This window comes from Amblyraja radiata, chromosome 28 (genome assembly GCF_010909765.2).
Source record: "Amblyraja radiata isolate CabotCenter1 chromosome 28, sAmbRad1.1.pri, whole genome shotgun sequence".
Classification (NCBI taxonomy): Eukaryota; Metazoa; Chordata; class Chondrichthyes; order Rajiformes; family Rajidae; genus Amblyraja; species Amblyraja radiata.
The window spans coordinates 16961331-16987247 of record NC_045983.1 but is presented as its reverse complement, the minus strand read 5'-3'; the positions used below and the strand labels follow the sequence as shown (position 1 = coordinate 16987247).

Genomic DNA, 25917 nt, shown 5'->3' with positions numbered 1-25917 from the left:
CTTCTGTATGGTTTGTTTGAATCATTGCTCTCTTTGTTTCAGCCGGAGAATTAAACATTGTGATGGACTTCAATTTTTCTGCTGTGCATTGATTAAAAATTATTTTGTCTTTTAAGACACCTAGATGTGTGTCAGTATTGCTTATTGAGTTGTAAGAATTAAAGGGAGATGGTCTTTCAACCTGCTTTTTTAAATTTAACATCAGGCTTGTTTTTTTTCTTTTGCTGCCACTTTTCTTCACTAAATCCCATGTCTTTTTCCTTTAATATTCAAAAGTCTATCAATCTCAAAGTTGAATATACTAAGCCACCACAGCTCTCAGGGGAGAATTGCATAAATTCCCTATGAAAGAATATTGATCCCTTGTGTTGGTCTGGAACCTGTTGTTCTAGATATCCTGTCCAGAGAAAGCATAAACATACTTTCTTGTAGAAGCCTTCCAACTTGATTAGCAATTAACTTTTGACATTCTCTGGCTGAAGATGTTGCTCATGGCTTTTCGTGAGATACCTGGTTTTGACCCAATTTAAATCTTTTTATTCAATGTATTTATGACTATTTAATTTACTACTATGTGGTTGGATAATCTAAAATAGAGAAAAATACCTTTTGTCTTTGCATTATTTCTCCTTTGATTTTACATTATTTAAACTGCCTTTCAACCAGCCTTGAAGGTTCTAAACTTGCATTTACCTTTTTAGCTTTATATCTTCAAAATATTGCACTTAGCCGCCACTGAAATATTGGACAGTATCTAATTCTAAACTATTTTCTCTACATTCCCTTAAAGGCTTATTTCGTGTTCTGTGCTTCTATTCTTTGATATTTGAATATCAGATCATGTTAAAATTGATCCTTTGGTTACTGTTTCTCAAGACTTTGTTTCCTACATATTGTCAGGATAATGACACGAAACTGTTGAAGGTCAGCACCATCTTTTGTAGCTTCCTTGGAGCACTGGTCATGAAGTATTCACGCATTGTATTTACCTGCACGTAGTTCAATTGTGTTCAAAGTGATATGGCATTGTTCCGTGGGTCTTAGGACTTTGGTATGCTTTGATATGTTTAAACGTGTGTGTAATTGGCTTCATAACTCATCGCAACGTGGATTACTGCAAAAGTAAATGTATGTTAAAGATGTACGCTAAAGCACTGATCACCACATATTTTGCAGACACTGAAGTATTGTGAAAATGTTTTTGTTTTTAAACCTGTTGCATCACAAAATCTGGAAATAGTCGTGTTATACTGATTTGTCTCATCCTACTCCAACACTAATTTCTGTTGTGAGTTTTCTTAAATGTATTCATGCGATGTCCTTCAGCCACTATTTTGTGCCAAGTACCTCAATCCCACTGTTTAGTAAAGCAGGGTTGCGTTTATGAACTACTATCTTGTAGTCTACCAACCCATTCCCAAACTTGCCAAGTTCAAATATCATCTTTATATCCACACAGTTGAACCATTTCATCATTTTAATGCCTGCAAGGGTCACCACTTTGTGTTCTATTCGAAAAGTGATCCAATATTTTCACATTGCTGATGACCTACACATTATGTGTGATGTTTGTAAATCTTTAAGTTATTTCAGTGGCTTCGATAATCTTTTTGTGATTGAAATTGAAATTGTACCTAACATGCACGGTTACAGAACTTTAGTGTAAACTTAGTCTGGAAATAGCCCCATTACTTTTTTATATGTGTGGCTTCATTATGCAGTGATTTGGAAAAAAAAATGTAACTGAAGAATTTGTCCCCTTTTCTTTGCTTCTCCCCTAGATAGACTAGTTTCCCAATGAGTAAATGGTCTCCTTATTCCTCCTTCCAAAATTATTTGCATACTTGTCTGCATTTAAAACAATTTTTCATTTTTCAACCGTTACCATTTATTAACTGTACTCATTTGTTTTGTACCCCAAATCTTCAAATTATTTCTGGCTCCCAAGTTCAAATTAATAATGTAAAATATGGATAATAATGATTTATTAGATGATTATTTTTAGTATTGGCAAATTCTGTGGAATGTGTCAACCTGCATAACATGTCCCATCCATTTATTTAACAAAGTAGACCCCCACAACTAAATTTCAAACATTTGCTTTTGGCTATTTGTAATCAATTTTATTTGTACACAGACTCCAGTCTGCATATTTGTCATGTGTCTATCAACTTTTAATGTCCACGTCTTTTATTTTCACAGCATTTCCCTTTTTAAATTCTGAATATTGCATAAGACAAGCCATCTTTGTAAGCCTTGACCATAGGATGCAAATATGAGCATTGTGACACTGGCTCCCTTTTTAATTTTTAATTTTATTGTCTGGTGTTTTTTGCATACCTAAGATACTAATACAGAAGAAGGGTCTAGGTATTTCGACAGTGCACTGTTGCAGAAAGCATGTATAATGAATGTTGTGACCACCATTTTAAGATGCCTGATTGCTAATCCTATGTGTTTTGCTGGCAACTAACACATTTTTTAAATGATCTAAACTTTTTTTTTTTAAATCACAAATTGAAAAAATCAAAAAATTGTACTTTTTTTTCTACTTACAGGTGTGAAAAAGGAGTTATGTCACTGGTTAATGTTAGGAACTGCATTCGCTTTTATCAGACTGCAGAGGAGCTGAATGCTGTTGCATTATTGAACTACTGTTCTGAAATCATAGCCAGCCATTGGGTGAGTTAAAGGATGACAATAACGTATTAGGCAGTACCTTCAATGTGGAGAAATGTCTGAAAGTAGCATATGAGGAATAATACTTGATACATGTATAATCTAAGATATGTTTTGTGATTCATCTCCAGAATATTTTTTTATGTATTTGTCTTGCATAATGCTCATTTACTGAGAAGTTTGTGATATTTTATTGTCAAATTGTTTAATGCTGCTTTTGGTGTGACATTAACAAATTTTGCACAAAATAAGCCCAATGGCTGACTTGGAAATCCTGTGCCTCATTTGAGACTTAACCTGCTGCAAATCTGCATCGGTTGATTTAGTTGTTACTTTCTCTTTGGGTACAACTTCAAATGAGAAACGGGTCTTTCAGCAACATTCCTAACTTTCACAAGTCTACGGTATTGAAGTGCTAGTGCGGAACATGAACACGTTCAGGATAATGAAAACCTGTCCATTTGGAGAGTTTATTTTGGTGCACCTGATGAGTGAGTTAGTTTTGGGTGCTGGCTGTCATCACTTGCTTTGCAAACGTGTTGTGAATGTTGAAGTGAGGTCTGTTTTAAATTTACACTTTTGTGAATAAAGTTTGGAGTTTTTTCACTAAATTGGAGCTTAATAGTTTCTCCCCCAATAAATTCTCATTGAGCCATATAATCTTAGGAGGTGACTGACTTGCTCTCATTTGCTGGGATAGTTTGTTTCAACTATAACAATGGTAACTATAGTTTTGCCTACCAATTCCCTTTAGGAAAAAAGTTGTTTTTGGATGAAATGTGTTATCGATGGGCCAAATCCTCCCACCTTGTCGCCACCTTGGTCTATTAATATGTATTATAATATTAATTATTGGGTCATTCATATATTTACTTTTTCAGGCCCTTGTGGCAACAAATTCTTTGCCATATCCTCCAGTTTAACTGTAAGTTCATTCCGTATGTAGCTATGTGTTTGAAAATCACTATACAGGATACACTAGTATTTCAACAGTCCAGTTACTGTAGAGTAATAACTGTGTGGTGGTGAATGCCGGTTATATTTTCCACCATGACTAGCATTGTGACATGTGTAGCCTGTCTGTGCTGATGGTAAAACATTGCTGGAAAAACTCTTGGCACACAGCATCTGTGGAGACATGCAGTGCTAGCATTTCAGCTCAATGCTTCCAGTGATGTACAATATCTGCAATATTTTTCTTTCAGAATATTTGACTGGAGGAAAGCACTATTGTGAACAAATTTATTTTTACCACTTTAATGTATCTGTTGGATAACAGAATCTGATGGCCATAAATAGATACCTGTTTTTTTTTCGTGTGTGATTCTACACACGACTTGTGAAATCCAATTATAGTCTCTCCAGCAGCAGAATTTTACTGATTATCTTGGTGAATAATAATAATGACTTGATCAACATGAGGGCTTTATGATATGGGCAATAATAATATTCCTCTCTCAGACCCTTCTTTATCCACCAAGCTGTGTCTCCATTCCCTGAGACTGGTCACCAATCCCTATCCTGCAACTGAAGCTCATTGTTCAAGTTCCCTCTTAATAGTTTGACACCTTTTTTTCGCCTTCCTTGAATATCTTCTGTACAGCTTTTAATGGCTTTTTAAAGTAATTCTCCTGATCAATGTCATTCTCCTGATTGTGTTGCATTTTGTTCTTTCTGATTAATAGTCATAAAATTGATAGACACATGCCATAGAAACACCCACTTCTGCCCCTCATCCATGCCGACCAAAATGCCTAAAACAAGCAAGTTCCATCCTGTACAAATATTACTCACAGAAAACGTTCATATATATTAGGAGCTGAATGGAAAGATCATAATAAATATGCTACAACATCAGTCTCTTAACTACATTTGATTGTTATGATTAATGAAGGGTTGTTATCATTTTACTGCAATAAACACCAGCAATACATTAAAATTATATTTCAAAAAATAATTAGACTACTCAATCTTTGCCCTGATGTCAGATTGTAGCAGGGACTCCCTCAAAGTTCTCCATTATACTACTAAACCAGGTTGATGTGGAATAGCAACTGGGTAAATGTTTTTTTAGAAGGGAGAAGCATGGGTAGAAGTAACCAAGGCCCAGTGATTCAGAAGTGACAGACAATAAGGGTCTACTCCTGTGACCAAAACCTGGGGTTATTTTGATTCTGTGCCAACTTTTTGGACATAAGCTCAGGCTCAGCATTGGGTTTGGTGTAGTTCCCTTGGTACTGGGAATGATGGTAACTGGTTTCACCGAGGTCTGTAGCTCCTTCCAGATTTGTGTCGGGATTAAATCATATTATTCTTATTACATTAACTGTAATCAGAACTAATTGTCATTGGCCCAAAACATTAAATCTTTCTCTACAGATGCTACCTGACCTGTTGAGTATTTCCAGTGTTCTGTTTTTATTCGGGATCAGTTATTAGCACCCACACAGGTGGAGATGAGGGGCATTCGTGTCTAGCCCTATCTGCCCAACCTCCTTGCGACTCTTCCTTGCAATATCTTATCCCAAAAATACTATTCATAGTATTTAACTTGAGTAACAGTTGCCAGGATACGAGCCCATGAGTCCTGACCCGATGTGTTACTTATCCATGTTCTCCAGGGATGCTGCATGACCTGCTGAGTTACTTCAGCATTTTTTTGTCTTTCTTTGGTCACCCAGCATCTTCAGTTCCTTGTTTCTACTAAGATACTGGGCTAGTTATGAAAAGCAGAGAGAATAAATTTGGGGATGTGTCTGAGGCTTGAATTAAAAGAAAGCAGGGCAAGTCCCTTGAGAGACTTGAGCATGTGTATTTTAAATTACGTAATTGAAGATTATAAAGCCAAAGCATTTTCCATTGGACCATTCAAGAATATTATTTTTCTGGTGTTTAACAGTGTGACTAATGCTGTAATTGTCAGTTATTTTGTTAGTTGCTCACTGCTCTTTGGGCTACTTAGCTATTGCCCTATGTTGTCAACTAAAAACAATTTCTGTATTTATCTAGGATGATCTACAGAAGGATGACTTCAGCAGCATGACTGCTCCTTTGTTATACAAAATGATTAAATCAAAAACCGAGTACCCTTTGCATAAAGCTATCAAAGTAGAAAGGGAAGATGTTGTATTTCTCCACCTTATTGCGATGGACTCTCAGGTAAAAGCAATGTTAATCAAAATGCCTTAAACACAAGTATATCCTGGGTTTTTGACTGTTTATCTTAATTATCAAGCTTCATGTATGTAGCATTGAGGAATAATAATAGCTGTATGGAGTGCATTTTGCAGTAGATTATCAGGATATGAACTGGAACTACACTGAACATTGCTGCAGAAGTGGAGTGGCAAATGGTGCAAGTGGGAGAGCTGCCTCCTCACAGCTCTAGAAACCCAAGTTCAATCGTGACCTTGGGTGCTGTCTGTGTGGAGTTTTCATCAGGTGGCCCGATTTCCTCCCATATACCAAACCCATGCGGGTTGGCCACTGCAGATTGTGCCTGGTGCATAGGTGAGTGGTCAATCTGGTGGAGATGGTGGGCAAATGGGAACTCGATGGTTGGCGAAGAAGAGATGGGCAGAAGGGCGTCTGTATGTCCTCTGTTGCTTAAGTTGTTAATGAATTGAGATTTAACCCAGCACATAAAAATGAAACTTTATAAATTTAAAGTTTATCCCAAGTTAATTTTTGCTTCAAAAATGCCCCAGGTTTTTTTATCTTCAGGAATTGCTTACGTTTGTGGAATTGTGGTTGGACTCTATATGTTCCCATTATGTGATAAGTATACGCAAGGCTGCTGATAATCAGTCTTGGTTTATTGGTTTGTGCTTTGTACGTCACAAAGCAATAGTACTTAAATTGCAAAATTCTGAATCTAACAGATCCGACTGGTCAGTGTGACACATAAGCAAATAGAATGGAGCTCATTTTGGGAACAGTTTTTTGGCTTTTTAAAAGGGATTTGCTATGTACATCGAGCTTGTGTTTAGTAACAGCACCAGCAGTGATCTTTGGCCAACTTGATTTAGCAATGTTGATGCATTTCTGCACACTGTTCACCACAGTTTTTTTATTCATCTATAGTTACCTGGCAAACTAAATGAACTTGACGATAATGGAGACCTGGCCTTGGATCTGGCTCTCTCTCGACGGCTAGAGAGTATTGCGACAACGCTGGTTAATAACAAAGCAGATGTTGACATGGTGGATAAGACTGGCTGGAGTTTGCTTCACAAAGCTATCCAACGAGGTAAAGTGATAGCAAACAAATGAAGCTCGATGAGTTGATGGGTTGGATGCTCAAAGTTTCTTCTGATTTTCAGCTTGGTCCCTATGGAATGATTTGTCAATCAACTTCATATAGAACTGGCGTAGTGAATGTGTGGGCCTTTCTGGTTTAGCATTTACTTGTTGATACTGCAAAAGCGAAATACGCTTTAATTGTGAAATAAAATCAAAATGGTAGAAACACGGCAGCACGTAAGCAAGAATGGAGACAAAGTTAATCTTTCAGTTGTTTTATTTAATCAAAACTAAATAAAGCTAGAGGTGATGGGTTTTAAATATGTACTGAAGGAATGCAAGGGCTGAGGGGAAGCAAGAACAAAAGGGAAAATCTGAAATGCTGGAGACAGGTGAGATTAAATGATGACAGAGAAAAGCAGCATTGAATAAATCAATTTAAAACTATTTATTTACAGCAACTGCTCTTCAAGAAAATGGAGCCAGTTGCTAATTTCAAGGATTGTTGTAATTGTAGAATGTGCTAATTCTGTAAATCTTTTCCTAAAGTTCAAGTTTTCTAATTCCAATCAAGAACCTCTTTTCTCCATTATTTCTATTAGGGCTGTCTGGATCTGCTGCTTCTAGTTGCAGTAGCTATAGTGTTTTGTTAAAACCGGATTGAACAAAATGAACAACTAGCTCTGGCACTGCACAATAATGCTGTGTGAAGTATCAAGAAATAATTCTTTATAGCACAAAGCTGTAGCTCGGGGATTATTACTGACTATAAACCCAGAGATGCTTTGCATGATTCTTTTCAAATCTTCTTGGTCTACTCCAAGTTTAATAAATGTGACCGTTAGGTTGCACTGGAACAATATCGGTGAAAGCTTGTTAAACACCCACTGGTTCTTCAGTATCATTCAGAGCTGGAAGACCAGCATCCTTGCTGGAGGCTCTACATTTGGTTGCAGACCAATTCTGGAGTAATCTCTGCACGTCTCTGAACAGCTGAAAAAAGGCAATTCTCACCAAAAGAGGGCTGGGATTTTAAAATTCTTCTTCTTGTTTTATAGTCCCTTATTTAAAGTTAATGTTTTGAACCACTGAAATGCTTGGTGCAGGTATACCCAGAGTGCTTTAGGAAGGAAGTTTCAGCATTTAGACCAAGTGATGGTGAAGACATGTTTGCATATTTCCAAGTCTGCACTACCTCGTACGTGCACTAACTCAATACGTGGCTCCAGGAGAAATTTGGTGATTACTATTCTCAGTCCTGCTTTTTAATTTTTTGCCTAGCTCCACTTTATTCATTCTACAGCACCTCATTCCTTTTCCTACCTATGTCATTGTGCTAATGTGGACAACAACTTCCGACTGCTTGCACTCCCCCTTGATAATGTTCTGCAGCTGGTGAGATATGAACCCTGACTTCAGGGAGACAACACACCATCCTGGAGACTCTGTTGTTGCCACAGAATCCACTATCTGTCCCTCTAACTGGTCTCCTATCACTAAGGCTCTGCCAGTCTTCACACTTCTTTACAGTGCCTTAGAATCAGGCCTGATGCAACAGATCTGACCATGGCTGCGCTCCCCGATCCAAAGGTGCATACCTGTTGAAATAGGGAATGATCATGGGGCAATGCTGCACTCTCTGGCTACTCCCTTTCCTGGTAGTCACCAACTACATTTTGTCCATATCCAAGGCGTGACCACCTCAGTGCCTACTATCTATAACCTCAGTCTCCCAGATAATCTCGAGGTTGTCCAACTGCTGTTCCCTTTCCCTAATGCAGTCTGTATGCAGCTGCACCTTGCACCTGCAGGATGTGGGAAATCAAGGGGACTTCCAGTCCCCGAGAAGTCCCCTTGATTTCCCACATCCTGCAGGTGGAGCATACCACTGTCCAAACTGCCGTCTGCACAGCAGAACACCAAGGAAGATTTATGAAAAAAAGAAAAAACACAGACCGTACCTTATCTTGCTGTCACCCTCTGCAAAAGCCTCACGATGTCTTTTGCATTTCCTGTACCCTGGTCACATGCAGCATTTGTTTAGGAATGTTGGATTGCAATGTAGGCATCTTTTTAAAAAATTCCGTTCTATCAAATATTGATCCAAGACACGTGCAATGAGTGATGCATGGATTTGAAACTAAACATGTTTAACTTTTTGTTTAAACCAAGGTGATGAATTTTCTGCTAGCTTTTTGATTCGAAACGGTGCCTGTATAAATGCAGCTACTTACGGCGAACAGGAGACATCGCTTCACCTTGTGGCCTCGTACAGTTTGAAAAGACACTCGTTGGAAGCAATGGCAGGAATGGCGCGCATTGCACAAGCACTTTTGGAAGCTTCTGCCAATTCCAATATGCAGGATAGCAAAGGAAGGTAGATAACTATTGGGATCGTGTTTCGTTGCGTATTTTGCATAGTGAGTGACGACCAGAAGGGTCATTGGAGGGTAAGGAAGAGGGAGCAAGTGTGTAATCCAAATGCTCCCTGCTTACTTCATGTATTGGGTTAAATCTGCTGGGATGCAAAGTGATATACTGTAAATCTCAGGTACAAATAGTGTGATATATTTTGTAGTGCAGTGGTGACACTGAAATATATTGTCCATTTGCACATTTTACAAATTAAGTTATGAAGTTTGTTTTGGTGGTTCGGCGGAGGGGGGGGGGGGGGGGGGGTGGTGGGTGGAGTGGGGGATGGATGTACAATGCAACCAAATGGCTGAAGAAAAGTTCTGTGTTTAATTATGTGGAGTTCTACTTGCATATTTGACTGCCATTTCAAAATATTAGCATTAAGCAGTGCTGGTTAACCTAAATAAAAAGTGCCCTTTATTTTGTGCAACTCTGAAGGTATTTCAGAATATGCTTTGCTGTTAGTAGCTGTGCAGAGGTAGGTTTCTAATCAAGTTCAGATTCAGATTCAATTTTAATTGTCATTGTCAGTGTACAGTACAGAGAACAAGTTCTGATATAAGTTCTGAACAGAGCCATTTCATCAGGTTAAGTTGGGCCAGCCTTCTTTTCTCAATTGGGAGTGTCAAGAATTTGAGCTTAATCTTATATACTTGCTCGTCAACCTGACAAATGGGGACGGTGGGCATGAAATCCTGTTTGTTATGAATATACATAATGGAATAGTGCATTTTGTTTACCCTCCAGAAAATCTGAAATTTCTGGGAATATTTGAAATGTGCATTACTTTGTATGATTAGTTAACTCCCTCGATTACTTCTCTTGCTTACACAGGACACCTTTGCATAGCTCTATATTGGCAGGAAATGAGTATGTCTTCACACAGTTACTGCAGTGTAAACGGCAAGTATTTATTTAAATATATCATTGTCTTCTAAGAGAACCCTTTTTAATTCCGAAGTCAAGTTGTATTCAGCACTGATTTTTAAATGTTTGTTCCAGATGTGATTTGGAGTTGAAGGATCACGAAGGAAGTACTGCACTGTGGTTAGCACTTCAGGATATAACGGTGGATTCTGATCAATCAGTGAATCCATTTGATGATGTTCAGGTTGTGAACGGCACCTCTTTTGATGAGAATAGTTTTGCTGCAAAGCTTATAGCACAAGGCAGTAATCCTGATGCTCCAGATGCAAAAGGTAAGGAACCAGTAGCCAGCGAGTAAAGTTAGATATACAGTGCATTCAGAAAGTATTCAGACCCCTTCACTTTTTCCACATTTTGTTACGTTACAGCCTTATTCTAAAGTTGATTTTTTAAAATCATCAATCTACACGCAATACCCCATAATAAAAAAGCGAAAACCGGTGTTTAGAAATTTCTGTAAAGTAATTAAAAAAACATAACTGAAATATCACATTTACATAAGTATTCAGACCCTTTGCTATGATACTCAAAATTGAGCTTAGGTTCACCCTGTTTCCATTGATTATCCTTGAGATGTTTCCACAACTTGATTGGAGTCCACCAGTGGTAAATTAAATTGACTGGACATGATTTGGAAAGGCACACACCTGTCCATATAAGGTCCCACAATTGACAATGCATGTCAGAGCAAAAACCAAGCCATGAAGACGAAGGAATTGTCCGTAGTCCTCCGAGACAGGATTGTGTCGAGACACAGATTGGGGAAGGGTATAAAACAATTTCTGCAGCATTGCAGGCCCCGAAGAGCGCAGTAGCCTCCATCATTCTTAAATGGAAGAACTTTGGAACCACCAGGACTCTTCAAAGAGCTAGTCGCCAGGCCAAACTGAGCAATCGGGGGAGAAGGGCCTTGGTCAGGGAGGTGACCAAGAACCCAATGGTCACTCTGACCGAGCTCCAGAGTTCCTCTGTGGAGATGGGAGAACCTTCCAGAAGGACAACTATATCTGCAGCACTCCACCAATCAGGCCTTTATGGTAGTGGCCAGATGGAAGTTATTCCTCAGTAAAAGGCACATGACAGCCCGCTTGGAATTTGCCAAAATGACTCTCAGACCATGAGAAACAAGATTCTCTGGTCTGATGAAATCAAGATTGAACTCTTTGGCCTGAATGCCAATCGTCATGTCTGGAGGAAACCAGGCACCGCTCATCACCTGGCCAATACCATACCTACGACGAAGCATGGTGGTGGCAACATCATGCTGCGGGGATGTTTTTTTTAGCGGCAGGAACTGGGAGACTAGTCGGGATCGAGGGAAAGATGAACGGAGCAAAGTACAGAGCGATCCTTGATGAAAACCTGCTCCAGAGCGTTCTGGACCTCAGACTGGGGCGTAGGTTCACCTTCTAACAGGACAGTAGCCCTAAGCACAGCCAAGACAATGCAGGAGCGGCTTCGTCTTTGTGACAAGTCTGTGAATGCTCTTGAGTGGCCCAGCCAGAGCCAGGTCTTGAACCCGATCAAACATCTCTGGAGGGACCTGAAAATAGCTGTGCATCAACGCTCCCCATCCAACCTGACCGAGCTTGAGAGGATCTGCAGAGAAGAATGGGAGAAATTACCCAAATACAGGTGTGCCAAGCTTGTAGCATCATACCAATAAGTCTTGAGGCTGTAATCGCTGCCAAAGGTGCCTCAACAAAGTACTGAGTAAAGGGTCTGAATACTTATGTAAATGTGATATTTCTGTTATTTATTTTTAATTACTTTGCAAAAATTTCTAAACACCTGTTTTCACTTTTTTATTATGGGTATTGTGTGTAGATTGATGATTTAAAAAAAAGAGAATTTAATCCATTTTAGAATAAAGCTGTAACATAACAAAATGTGGAAAAAGTGAAGGGGCTGAATACTTTCTGAATGCACTGTAAATGGTATTATTTTAAATTAGAATGATTAATGCTTTCAAATTCATGCTGGTATGACCAAGCAATTGGCAGTATGACTATCAAGAATCTATCCATCAAGGGCCTAGATCTTCTCCCTGTAACTTTTGACACTGTTACTAATCAAGAACCCATCAATCTCCGATTTAAAAATACTTAATGACTTGGACCCAATACTCAGACAATGAATGATACAATACTCTGTGGCAATGAATTCCACAGATTCACCACAATGAAATTCCCCCTCATGTCCATTCTAAATGTATGTCCTTTTATTCTGATGCTGTGCTATCTGGTCCTAGACTCTCCCACTCATGAGGCCATTGACCAATAGGGTTGACCGTTGAAGAAGCGCAAGGCTATTTACAATTGTATAGATTATTTATTTTGCACAAACACTCTATTTCCTTTCTTCCCCCACTTAATTTTTCTGTATTTTCATTTTCTCTGCTGTACTTTTTCTCAAAAATTCAGATATTTCATGCCTAGCTGCTATGGCATTCTGCTATGTATATGATACATTTGAGTATGCGTCTAGTTTGTCTAGTCTACTAGATTCTGTCTGTTCGGTAATTTTGCTTTTTTTAAAGTCGTATCTGAATTTTGTGTATGTATTTCAACCTTAACTCAAAGTAAGACTACAAAATCAAAAGAATCTTCCCAATTCTGTGTCTCTAGCAGTAGAAGTTATTTCCTCAAAAGTTCCAAATAATTATCTTTGGTTCCCCTATCTATCCCTCTATATTCAAATCCTTCTATCTGTATTCTGTTCCAATTCTTCTATTAAAACTAACTACTGCTGTGGCATGTGTAAGAAGGAACTGCAGATGCTGGTTTAAACTGAAGACACTGCTGTGGTATACTTATCATATTGCTACCCCATCTTTTCACCACTCATGGCTTCACAGACCCGTTTTATCTACTGGCTGCAAGTAAATTCCTGTCCAACCAATCTTAAAATAAATGTATTCACCTTTCTAGTTATCCCCCAACTCTAAGCTTTACCTGAGTAGGCTTGGCATTGTTCACTTGCAGAAACTGCTATGTGAGACTGATACAGTATGGACATTTTAGGAATAGGTGAAATAATTTAATTACATTGTGCTTTTGGAGACATTTAATTCAATGAACTGCATTTAACACTCTAAATTCCATGCCAGATAATTGTTTGATGCAAAGAGCGTCTGAGAGCAAAAATGAAGCTGCTGCACTTTTCCTGGTTGCTCATGGTGCCAAAGTGAATCACATCAATCAATGGGTGAGTGAACAATAGTCTTCAAGGAGACTTTGTTATAAATTAAGTCAATAAATATCTTTGGGGAAAATCTCAACATATTTGTGTTCCATGTGTTGGCCAACATTTGATTGCATTAACTTTTATTCCAAGGAATTGTGAAATATGAAGCATCCTATTAAAATACTTCAGTGGCTTCATTATGTTGACCGTCGCCAAAGCAAACACATTCTGTTACATTAATAAAAGTTCCACACTGTGGTGAATGCAGAAAGACATAATCCAAGTTTTGATTTGTGCTGTTAGTCAATCTTATGTTTAGATTGGCACATAAGGAAAGAATGGCCAAGGATTTTTTTCCATTTGGTTTCTAATTACTCATATGGTGTTGAGTAAGTTGGGCAGGTTAGCTTTGGCCCAGTACTAAGAATTGCTCATGAAAATAAAAATCCCAAAATTGGAGCAGATCAAGATTAACTGATCCCAATGAAGATTGTGAAAATATGAACCACTCGGTATTTAACCTGGTCTCTGTCTCTCCTTTTGTGTTTCCTTCCCACCACCATGTCACACTTGGCTGACCATCGACCTAGGGTGAAACACCACTACACACGGCCTGCCGACATGGCCTGGCAAACCTCACTGTAGAACTATTGCAACATGGAGCAAATCCCAACATTCAAACAAAACGGCCGCTTCCCACTGGCATGGGTGTGTCACAAGATACCGCTGACGGCCTCCACCTGCAGACGCCACTTCACATGGCAATAGCAAACAACCATCCCGATGTGGTATCTGTGATACTGGAGCAGAAAGGTAGGTCTGTTTGTTTGCTGCACCGGCTTTACCTCATTAAGATATCATTGTAGCTTCAGATTAACATTAAGAACTTCAGGCTTTTCCCTCTTCTCACTTTCCCTCTGTTCCATTTCCTCGCCTCGCCATGAAGCAAATTTTGACAGATCTGCCCAATTAATGTACGTATTCTTAGGGTGTACAGTATTGTGTCATCAGGTCTGTTTTAACCAGTTTTTGCTCTGACAGATAATGTTACTAACTGGGGGGAAAAATATGGAGGGAAAATGTATTCTGGCCATTGGTTGCATTCATCCAAATTCACAGTAGTATCAAATGTGTACAACTGGCAGCTGATACACTCATTCATTTAGCATTAATTATAAATTAATTCTTCCCCCATGTTAAATATGTAGTATTTTTATTGGTGATTACCACTGATGGCAGTAAATTAATACTTAAATTTGTTGAAAGCAATGAATCTGAACCTACAAGAACAAGTGCCACTCATGACTGACACTCTTACACTTGAAGCAAGAGATTAATTTCTCCCCATGCCGGCTGTCCACAGGTTATGAACTTCAGACTTGCGGACACCCTTATATCGGACCGAACTCTCATAATAAATTTAAAAGTCCAACATAGGTACCTATGTTTTGTTTTTCCGCTCTCTCCTCTTTTAATAATTTCTTACCAGACTTATGTGGTGTTGATTGCATTCAATACCACACTGTGGAGATATGGTACCATTTTGAGTTGTTTTTGCTTATTTTCCAACGAGTTATGGATGCCCGTATTAAAAAAAAAATAATCTATTTGGGATTGAACCATACATTCAATACTGTATTAACTCAAAAGTGTAAATTCAAAAGTAAATGGTAAAATAATAAATTGGACTTTGCAGGTCAGAACTGCTATGTCTGTCTGTGCACCATAATCTGGATTTTGCAGAGAAATGCCAATAGTCCTATGTAAACTACAGAAGTGCTAAACTTGTTGGTAGCTGTTTACTTATAATTCACAGTAGCAAAGTGTGAAAATAGCCTGAAGGTGCATGATAGAATTTATCCAAATAATCTGTGTAGAGCTATATCTAGCAAAGGAATGGCATCCTTCTTCAATTCACTGGCGAGGAATGGAAACATTATTTTAATCTCTTCATTTATTTGATTAGTTTGATTTTCAGAAACATTCCAAAAGTTCAATGATTGGTGCCTGTCTTAATTGATTTCAGATTTTGCAGGGGTTTTGTGGGCAGGGATTATTTTGTCACCCTGTCCATATCTTCTAACAAAGGATGGGCCATGCCATTTCCCAAGGGAGCAATCCCAGTCATCCTATTCTCTCCCCCCCCCCCCACCACAACACCCTGCGCTCCTGCAATTTTTGCGCTCACACATGTTCATGATTACCTTTAGATTCTTTGTGTTGTTAACCAATGTTGAGGGTGGCACCGTGGCACAGCGGGTAGAGGTGCTACCTCACAGCACCAGATTCCTGGGATTGATCTATCTCGGGTGCTGTCGGTGTGAGGTTTTCATGTTCTCCTGTATCCACGTAGGTTTCGTCTGGGTGCTCCAATTTCCTCCCACATCCCAAAGACATGCAGGTGTGTAGATCAATTGGCCTCTGTATATTCCCCCAAATGGATGAGGGATTATATAGGACTAGTGTAAATGGATAATCAATGATTAGTGTGGATTTGGAGGGTCTTTTCCATGCTGTATCTCTCAACTAAGGGTTTTGTACAGCAGCGGTGAGTGTGGGTAGCACATTGCTCCTTAAATTTCAAGAGGTTATCCATATAAGGTATTTGAGGGATTGCTACTTGGGAACTGGTAGATGCAATCGCCTCCTATGTTTTATACTCCAGTGAAAGACATATTTAGTTTAGTCTAAGTAAATAATTGGGTATTGTTTGCACTTTATTTGGGAGGTCTGAGCTAGAAAGAATACTAATTTTGTTCTTTTATCAACTTAGCAAATGCACTTCATGCGGCTAGCAATCTGCTCATTATCCCCGACTTCAGCCTGAAAGATTCCAGAGATCAGACTGTTCTAGGATTGGCTCTGTGGACAGGTAATGGTGCATGCTTCCTATCATTTTATTGTATTTGCTCCTCTTCAAGAAATGTGAGTATTTCCACTTGAATGAGATGCTGAGAAGGATGTTATTAGCTGAGCTAGGTCTGTTATGATCATGGGAAATATCATGCTTGGTGTGATATGCCCTTATTGGAGAATTGGGGAAAATTTAATTTACATCAACCAATTTAAAAGATATTCAGGAGTAACTGAGATAAAATCACTTTTTTAACAAACCTCTCTTACTTGACACGAGAACCAGAAGACCAACAGTTAACCATAGTACCAACTGCACTCTTCCTCCAGGCATGCACACAATTGCAGCACAGCTCCTTGGTTCAGGGGCAGCCATTAATGACTGTATGTCTGATGGTCAGACTCTACTGCACATGGCAATTCAGAGGCAAGACAGCAAAAGTGCCCTCTTCCTTCTTGAACACCAAGCTGATATAAATGTCCGGTGAGTGTGATGTGATACTAAGTACATCCTGCTTCTTTAAGATCTTGGTGCAGAACTGAATATGACCTTTTGACCATTTATCATTCAGAACTTTTTCTCATTCAGATCTCCTTTGTTTTTCCCCCCGAGTTCACTTCATTTTTTCCCCCTCAGAACTAATGACAGTGAAACAGCTCTTCAGTTAGCCATCAAAAATCAGCTTCCGCTTGTTGTTGATGCTCTTTGTACACGAGGTGCAGATATGACTGTGCCGGATGAGAAGGGAAATGCACCTTTGTGGCTGGCCCTGGACAGTGGACTTGAGGACATTGCCTCCACTTTGGTGAGTGCTACCCAGCAATGATTTGAGTTCTTACCATAGTTTTTGGTTGATCCGTCTTTCTTTGTGCGCAGATCTGGGGAAGGATAAAAATATAAATTCTAAACAATTAGTTCTTCAAATATGCCACCTCTAGTGTAAATGTAACCATACATCATTGAGTCACGTTTTCGTCAATAGTAAAGCATCTGTTGGGAATTGTCAAGTATTTGAAAGTCTTTTGTTCGACCTCTTCCATGTGTTGAATATGACTGCCACAAGTCGATGTTGCCCTAACCTACAGAGGAAAGATAGAATGGAATTCTGGTTGTTAATGGTAATCCATTCTGTCTACTGCATTTTATGTACTATCACATTATATCACCACTAAGTTCACAAATAAAAGGCAGCAATTAGTTGAAGCGCCTGCAGTATCCATTCGCAATGATTCAGTTGTGACACATACGCTTCAATCAGAAGATTGTGTTTAAGTTGGTGTCCAGAGGCTTGAAGACCAAATCTAGCAAGGAGCCTTGCAAAGTTGGCAGTCCCGTGTTAAGTGGACATAATACCTTCCATGGTACCTTCGGCAGGAAGTAGGCGAGCTCAGCAAGATGACTAAGCAACATTACGATGTTAAATGCCACAATTATTTTCTTTGCCATGATTACTGTATGATATTAACACAGAAAAATGTGCTGAGACACAGATCTGTGATGAGAAATAGGAAAATGCATGGTGTTGTGCTGAATAGACACATTTCTAAAAATAACCTTTTGGACAAAGAGAGCATTTTAGTTAACGTGGAATTATCAAGGGGATGGTGTCATCCTTGAGTTTTATTGGAACATCCGTGCATGTGAATAGTATTTAATTCATGTTCTCTTATGGAACAGAAAATGAACAGTTCTGAGGAGTCCCAAGAAATTGCTTACCAAATATCCAGGTCCAACTAGTAAAATTTTTAGTCAATAAAGGTTTCTAGATGTTAAACCCTAAATAATTAGACTAAGGGAATTCAGTGGGTGAATTCTCAGCAGTTTCATTGTCATTGCCAAATTGAATTAGCTGAATGCAGACATGTAGCATGTACAAAGTCAGGGATGAATTATCTGCAATATTCCTGGCTAAAGGATGTTGGAGAGTTTAGCCTCTCCTTTTGTACTTGCACAGAAGTTATACAAGTTGGAGTATTCTGTGACAAGGCTTCTAAGAAAGTAGAGATGCTGATGTGCTATCTTTGAAATTACATGGATATGCTAGTCCCACACAACCCAACCCCCAGGCGTTTTCTCTCTCCAAAACGCTGACTCAATGATATCGAAGATTTGACTTGGATGAGTTGGGCTGCAGGGCCCACATGAGTGCAGAATGATTCCTGGCTGTAACATGGTGAGCATGTTGAATGATTTTCCTGCAAAGGAAAAGGAAAATATAGATGCCTTAAAATGTTTTGAAGCATAGCTAGGATCTTGTTAAAATTAACAAAAGCAAAATATCATTGTTTAAATGGTGATAAATCCACATGATCAGCCGATTCCTGTCCTGTGTTCTAAAGTAGGTGAACACATTGCAGATGCCCTTACTCAATTCAGGAGCTTCCGTTAGATTGGTACAGGATCTCTCTGCTATTGAAGAAAGGTGAGAAAGGAAACTTGTGCAATTATAGACCAGTTAGCCTAACAATTTTGTCATTAGTCTGTAATTAATTTTCAAAAAGCAAGTAATTGCAGATTTTAGAAATTAAAAATAACCACAACACAGGTGTAGATGCTCAGAAATTGTGGAGAAATGAACAAAGTTAGTGTGTGGCTTAATGCCTTTACAACAAAAGTGGAACAATGTGAAAATGGGCAAGCTTTAAGTTGCAGAGAAGGTTGGGGACGGGAGAACAAAGGGAATATATCTATGATATGCTGGAGATGAAGAGAGTCCAGGCAACGGTGGCGTGTGCCTGATAATCAGTTGATCTGTCTCGTTGTGACTGCGGACAGAAGGGTAATAATGAGAAACTTTAATTTAGAATAATTCAAGATTGGTCAAAGAAGAATTTGAAAGCTCTGATATTAGCCTCCAGTCAGTTATTACAATTGTAGAGCATCACTGCATTTGTCCTACAACTACTGTTGTTCAGTTTCTATTGTCTGGACAACTTTTCTGTTTGGATTTTTAATTGCTACGGAACAAACTTCATCCAAAACTGAAAACTCCTTTAATTTCAGGTGAGACATGGCTGTGATGCAACGTGTTGGGGTACCGGACCCAGCGGGTGTCTGCAGACTTTGTTACACCGAGCCATTGATGAGAATAACGAGAATTCTGGCTGCTTCCTCATCCGCAGGTATAGAATGGATTATCTTAAAATGCCCACGTTCAAAATTGCATGGCATTAAATCATCTCTTAGGGCACCGACTTGAAATCTTTGTTTTGAAGGGGACCTTAAGTTTTGTGTAATTTGTCCAATGCACTTGTTATGGTCCACTTTCCTATTGTGATGCTGTGTGAAATGTCTACACCAAGTGACCTCCAAGCTTCTGTAGAGTAACTTCATTATTATGTTGAGTGTGGAATTCATACTCGGGATCTGTCTGCAGGTGCTTTTTAAATTGAATGCCTTAATCAGCATTGCTGCCCTGCTGGTTATTTTGAGAAAGAAAGATACAAAATGCTGGAGTAATCAGAGGGTCAGGCTGTATTTCTGGAGAACATGGAGAGGTGACATTTCGGTTCGGGACTCGACGGACTGAAGACGGGTCCTGACCCAAATTGTCTCTTATCTTACCGAACACCTCCGCTCAGTCCGCAATAACCTACCTGAACTCCCGGTGGCTCAGCACTTCAACTCCCCCTCCCATTCCCAATCCGACCTCTCTGTCCTGGGTCTCCTCCATTGCCAGAGTGAGCAACAGCGGAAATTGGAGGAACACCACCTCATATTCCGTCTGGGGACCTTGCGTCCGTATGGCATTAACATTGAATTCTCCCAATTTTGCTAGCCCTTGCTGTCTCCTCCCCTTCCTTAACCCTCTAGCTGTCTCCTCCCACCCTCCCATCCGCCTGCCCTCGGGCTCCTCCTCCTCCTCCCCTTTTCCTTCTTTCTCCCCCCCCCCACCCCCCATCAGTCTGAAGAAGGGTTTTGGCCCGAAACGTCGCCTATTTCCTTCGCTCCATAGATGCTGCTGCACCCGCTGAGTTTCCCCAGCAATTTTGTGTACCTGTCTCTTATCTTTGTTCTCCAAAGATGCTGCCTGACCTGCTGAGTTTACACTAGCACGTCGTCATTTTTTTGTAAACCATCTACAGTTCCTTGTTTCTGGTTATTTTGTTAGTTCATTTTTGTCTCCATCATTCTACAACGTTGTTTGCACGCTCTTAACATGATCAAGAAAAAGCAATTTTGTTTACTGACTTATGTTTATCCCAAAATTCAGTAGTGATCAGTACAAAATTCCCTGATAATGTAATTCAAAGCAAGTATCTTCCAATGCCCTATTTTGAAATACTGATGCAGTTTTCTTGCACTGATTTTATGACAAAATGGTCTCAATGTTTGAGAATTGGAAAAGCCACCCTATCGTGTCTACAGTGCATAAACAAGCTTTATTTTTTATGGCGAAGGAGAAACTTTAAGATGGAATGATTCAATATTTTACAAAATAAATGAGAATGTGGAGGAGTCTGGTCAGTTATACTTTTGCTACAACATAGTTTCTTTTTAATTGCCAGCGGGTGTGATACAAACAGTCCCAGGCGACCAGGGCCCAATGGTGAAGGTGATGAGGAGGCACATGATGCTCAGACACCGTTGCACATGGCAGCAAGCTGGGGCCTAGAAGAAGTGGTGCAGTGCCTGCTGGAGTTCGGTGCCAACGTGAATACTCAGGTCAGTAGCGGAGTGCACGATTCAATCTAAGAACACTCTCATGTTATATTTTCATAGAACTTTAGATTTAAATATTATAGTACTTTGCCATCCCTTTCCTTGCATTCTTATAGTGTTCACTGGTTTTAGTATAGGAAGAATCATCTGAAGTGGACGATGAAAATGGGCAGGGAGAAAAATGGGCCAAAAAGAAGAGAGAAAAAGGAGGAAAAAAAACTGAAGCTCATACGAACTCTTTATCCAATTTTACCTGTTCACACAGTAAACTAAACTTGATGTAATATTTATCCATTAATTTCACCCTGGGTTATATTGCTACAAAATGTCAGATGGGAATAGAAACATAGAAAATAGGTGCAGGAGTATGATCATCCTGATCATCCAAAAATCAGTACCCCATTCCTGCTTTCTCCCCATATCCCTTGATTCCATTAGCTCTGAGAGCTATATCTAACTCTCTCTTGAATACATCCAGTGAAATGGCCTCCACTGCCTACTGTGGTAGAGAATTCCACAGATTCACAACTCTAGGTGAAAAAGATTTTCCTCATCTCATTCTGAAATGGTCTACCCCTTGTTCTAAACTGTGACCCTTGGTTCTGGACTCTCCCAACAACAGGAGGATTTTTCCTGCATCTAGCCTGTCCAATCCCTTAAGAATTTTATGTTTCTATAAGATTGCCTCTCATCCTTCTAAATTCCAGTGAATATAAGCCCAGTCGATTCATTATTTCATCATATGCCAGTCCCGCCACCCCGTGAATTAACCTGGGGAACCTACGCTGCACTCCCTCAATAGCAAGAATAATGACCTAGAGTGAAGAAAGTTCATATTTTCTAGTTTGTATGTCAGTAAAACCTGAGTTTTGAATGCTGATCTGTCTGGGCTGCCTATACTGCTTCTTGGAAAAAGGGATGTTTTTTGGTCCTTTGTGCAGCAGCCTCTGCTGGACAGAAATAAGCTTTTCACTGTTCTTCAGCACATGTGACAATAATAAAACTAAACAGAATGCCTCTGAATAATTGAATAAAGACCGAGCTGAACTCTGATCTGAAATGTTAACTTTTGTTTCCTCTCCAAACATGCTCCCTTGGCCTGCTGAACATTATGCACATTTACTGCTTTATTTGGAGCTCTGAATTATTTGGTAATGGTAGTTTAGAGAAGTGCAACAATTTAAATAGGAACCTTTTTGTTTCCTTTTTGTTTTCATGTTAAGTCATGGCATTTATTTGCAATATGTAGTCATTACAGACCAAGCTGGTATTTAATGCCTGTCCCTAATTGCACCCTTGACTTCAGAGATTTTTAGTTGACCACGTTGCCTTGTTTGGAGCTGCCCCCTGGGGTCAGAACGTCCAAGGATGGTAGATTATTTGCTAAGGCACAACGAACAAAGTAATGATTTCACATGATCTCACTTGGGCCTCCTCAAAATTCTATCCCCTACTTCCAATTCCTCCGTCTACGCCTTATCTGCACCCAGGATGAGGCGTTCCTTACCAGGGCATCGGAGATGTCCTAATTCTTTAGGGAACGGGGGTTCTCCTCATGCGTGATAGATGAGGCTCTGACCAGGGTCTCCTCAATATCCGCAGCTCTTCTCATACTCCCCCTCCCTCCATTCGTAACAAGGACAGAGCCCCCTTGTCCTCACCTTCCATCACATCAGCCGTCGCATACAGCATATAATCCTCCGACATTTTCGCCACCTCCAACGGGATCCCACTACTGGCCATATCTTCCCATCTCCACCCCTTTCTGCTTTCTGCAGAGACCGTTCCCTCTGTAACTCCCTGGTCAACCCGTCCCTTCCCACCCAAACCACCCGTTTCCTAGGTACTTTCCCCTGCAACCGCAGGAGATGCAACACCTGCCCCTTTACCTCCCCCCTCAACTCCATCCAAGGACCCCGCCAGTCTTTTCAGGTGAGACAGAGGTTCACTTGCACCTCCTCCAACCTCATCTACTGTATCCGCTGTTCCAGGTGTCAACTTCTCTACATCGACGAAAACAAGCGCAGGCTCGGCGATCGTTTCGCTGAACACCTCCGCTTTTAACCTATCTGATCTCCCAGTAGCCCAGCACTTCAACTCTCACTCCCATTCCCATTCCCAATCTGACCTTTCTGTCCTGGGTCTCCTCCATTGTCAGAGTGAGGCCCAGCGTAAATTGGAGGAACAGCACCTCATATTTCGCTTGGGTAGTTTACACCCTTGCGGTATGAACATTGACTTCTCTAACTTCAGATAGTCCTTGCTTTCTCTCTCCTTCCCCTTCCCCCTCCCAGTTCTCACACTAGTGCTACTGTCTCCGCCTATATTCTATCTTTGTCCCGCCCACTCCCCTGACATCGGTCTGAAGAAGGGTCTCGACCCGAAACGCCACCCATTCCTTCTCTCCAGAGAAGCTGCCTCACCCGCTGAGTTACTCCAGCATTTTGTCTACTGTGATTTCACAGCCACTGATGCCAACTTTTCCTTCTAAATGTGTTTAATTACTTGCATTTGAATGGAGTAGATGGTGTGATGCAGTAACTTGTCCTCTGGATCAAAAGACAAGGATGCTGGATAGTAGTCGAGTAATTTAATCACAATGGTACAACTCCTCGGCCACTTTAAAAAGTGGGAATGAATGATCATTTGGACATAATATTAACTGGTCGGCACTTGGGCCAAATAATTCCCCAGTTGAAAGTCAGAGTTGGAGTCTTAACACACTTGGAGTTAATATTTGCAAATCATTTTAATCATTCCTTTAATTCATCATTAATTATTTATGTGAACTTATTAAAAGGAATTTCTTGTAGTTGATGGTACTGTTGTAAATAAACTTTCTATTGTTCTTGTGTTGTTGGCGAGTCGAATTGAAATGTTTCTCTTATCTTTACAAGGATGCAGAGGGAAGAACTCCAATCCACGTTGCCATTAGCAATCAGCACAGCATTATAATTCAGCTTCTGATCTCGCATCCTGATATCCGGTTAAACGTGCGGGATCGCCAGGGTCTGACGCCCTTTGCCTGTGCAATGACGTACAAGAACAACAAGGCTGCCGAGTCAATCCTCAAACGAGAGCCAGGAGCAGCTGAGCAGGCAAGAGCGCAAAATCAACATTACACGACTGCCTTTATACAGGCTCTGTATTTTTGAGAAAGAAATGGGTTTGGAATTGTTCAGTGTGGTTCATGCTCGGGTGTAAAATCTGAACTCTAAGAGTTCGATCCAAAATCGGTGCAGTAATACCCAACTACTATCTGGTGAACCTGCTTACTGCTCAGGCTGAGTAATTATTGTACGTCAAGTGCATTGTGTTTCTTTAGGCCAATGCGACGGCATTGAGTTGTTCCTTTCAACCTTGTAATTATATTTGAATCTGAAGCCTCTTAAGATGTATGCAACCAATAAAAAATACGACGTCACATTCCAATGCACACATTCCTGGACCACCCATATTGAAGTAACGACCAAGAAAGCACACCTACGCTTCTACTTCCTTAGAGGCTTAGGATGTTCGGCATGTCCCCTACAACTCTCACCAACTTCTACAGATGCGCTGTAGAAAGCATTTTATTAGAATGCATCACAGCTTGGTTTGGGAACAGCTTCATCTAAGACCGTAAGAAATTGCAGCAAGTTGCTGTTTCCTCATCCAGTTATCATTAAATCATCTCTGCCATGTAAAATTGACCTTGTCCCAGTTCAAAACATTCCCTCCAGTCTATCTGTCCTTTACCATACCAATGCAACTCTAACTAAATTACTATCATTGCTCCTGTTTTTTTATCCTTTTCCACTTGCCCAGGTTCATTCCTTAATGTTATCTAGTACTGCCATATCTCAGTCATAGTCTTACAGTGTGGATACAGGCCCATTTGGCCCAACAGGACCATCTACACTAGTCCCACCTACCTACTTTGGGATTGTTATTTATTTAAGCAAAGGTTGTTGTTGAATAACATTTCAAGAAGCCTGATCCTTCTGTACTTTTAATTGAGCCCTTCCCCGTCAAATTAGGGTAACCAAAATCCCCAACTACCACTTGTACAATTCTATCACTTTCCCTGACTATTGGTGAGCCTATGGCAAACACCAGAAATGTAGTTGACTCTTTCTGTCCCTCAGTTCAATTCCTGTGGGCTCATTTATTGATCATCCTTTCTTATAATTGTAATTACTTCCTTAACCTACATTTGGATACTATCTCGGAAATAATTATTTTCATTTGACCTCCCTTGTTTTAAATACCAAGCAACACCTATCCTTGATTTACTAAATTCCCATCTTTCATATTCTATGGAAGCTGCACTCTGCCATAAATTAAATACATGTAATTTCGAACCAACATAAATTGGTGATGCCAAAATCTAACTCTGCTTAAAGTAATTAACCAAGCACAGTAGTCTATGCTAACATTCCAATGTGGTATTGGGAGGGGTAGGGGTGGAGTATGGGCGGAGAGTTAGGGCTGGGGTGCATGTGATGAGACGTCACACTGAAGTTAAACTGAAGCTTCTCATGACCCCCTCTGGTGGATATTAAAAATACCATGGAACTTTTTTTTAAAGAACTGCAACATTATCCTTCACAACAATAATGGTATTTGCAAAGTTCTTAAATGGCTATAAAACACTTTAAAATGTCTGCAGTTGCGGTTTAATTTGGTTTCTGGTTCTGCTATCAGTGAAGCATCGATTTTGTCCTTGTAAATAATTGGCTTAACGTAGAATAAAATTATTTGGGAGTCGAGTACTTTTTACACACTTGCTGCTTAAGTGTATACACACAAGTACTTTGGCAAAAGATTTAGTCAAAGCAATATTGTAATTTTAAAACGTTTTGGTCATCCAAGGACTCGGAGAATTGCATTGGTGGGCAATCTACCCAGTATCACAGAAAATGTATGGCAACAACAGGAGGCTATGAAGACTGTGTCACCCCAGGTTTATC

General features: G+C 39.9%; 1 protein-coding gene across 1 annotated transcript in view; it reads left to right on the top strand.

The window, feature by feature from the left end:
• ankfy1 (ankyrin repeat and FYVE domain containing 1) overlaps positions 1-25917 on the top strand; it is a 58663-nt gene that overhangs the window by 15088 nt on the left and 17658 nt on the right. Inside the window, exons 5-18 of the mRNA XM_033045936.1 lie at positions 2559-2682; positions 5689-5838; positions 6763-6928; positions 9094-9298; positions 10171-10239; positions 10339-10535; positions 13373-13470; positions 14040-14262; positions 16223-16321; positions 16633-16786; positions 16940-17108; positions 19307-19425; positions 20812-20968; positions 23863-24063. Coding sequence (XP_032901827.1) covers positions 2559-2682; positions 5689-5838; positions 6763-6928; positions 9094-9298; positions 10171-10239; positions 10339-10535; positions 13373-13470; positions 14040-14262; positions 16223-16321; positions 16633-16786; positions 16940-17108; positions 19307-19425; positions 20812-20968; positions 23863-24063 — 2131 coding nt within the window. The remainder of the gene's footprint in view (positions 1-2558; positions 2683-5688; positions 5839-6762; positions 6929-9093; positions 9299-10170; positions 10240-10338; positions 10536-13372; positions 13471-14039; positions 14263-16222; positions 16322-16632; positions 16787-16939; positions 17109-19306; positions 19426-20811; positions 20969-23862; positions 24064-25917) is intronic.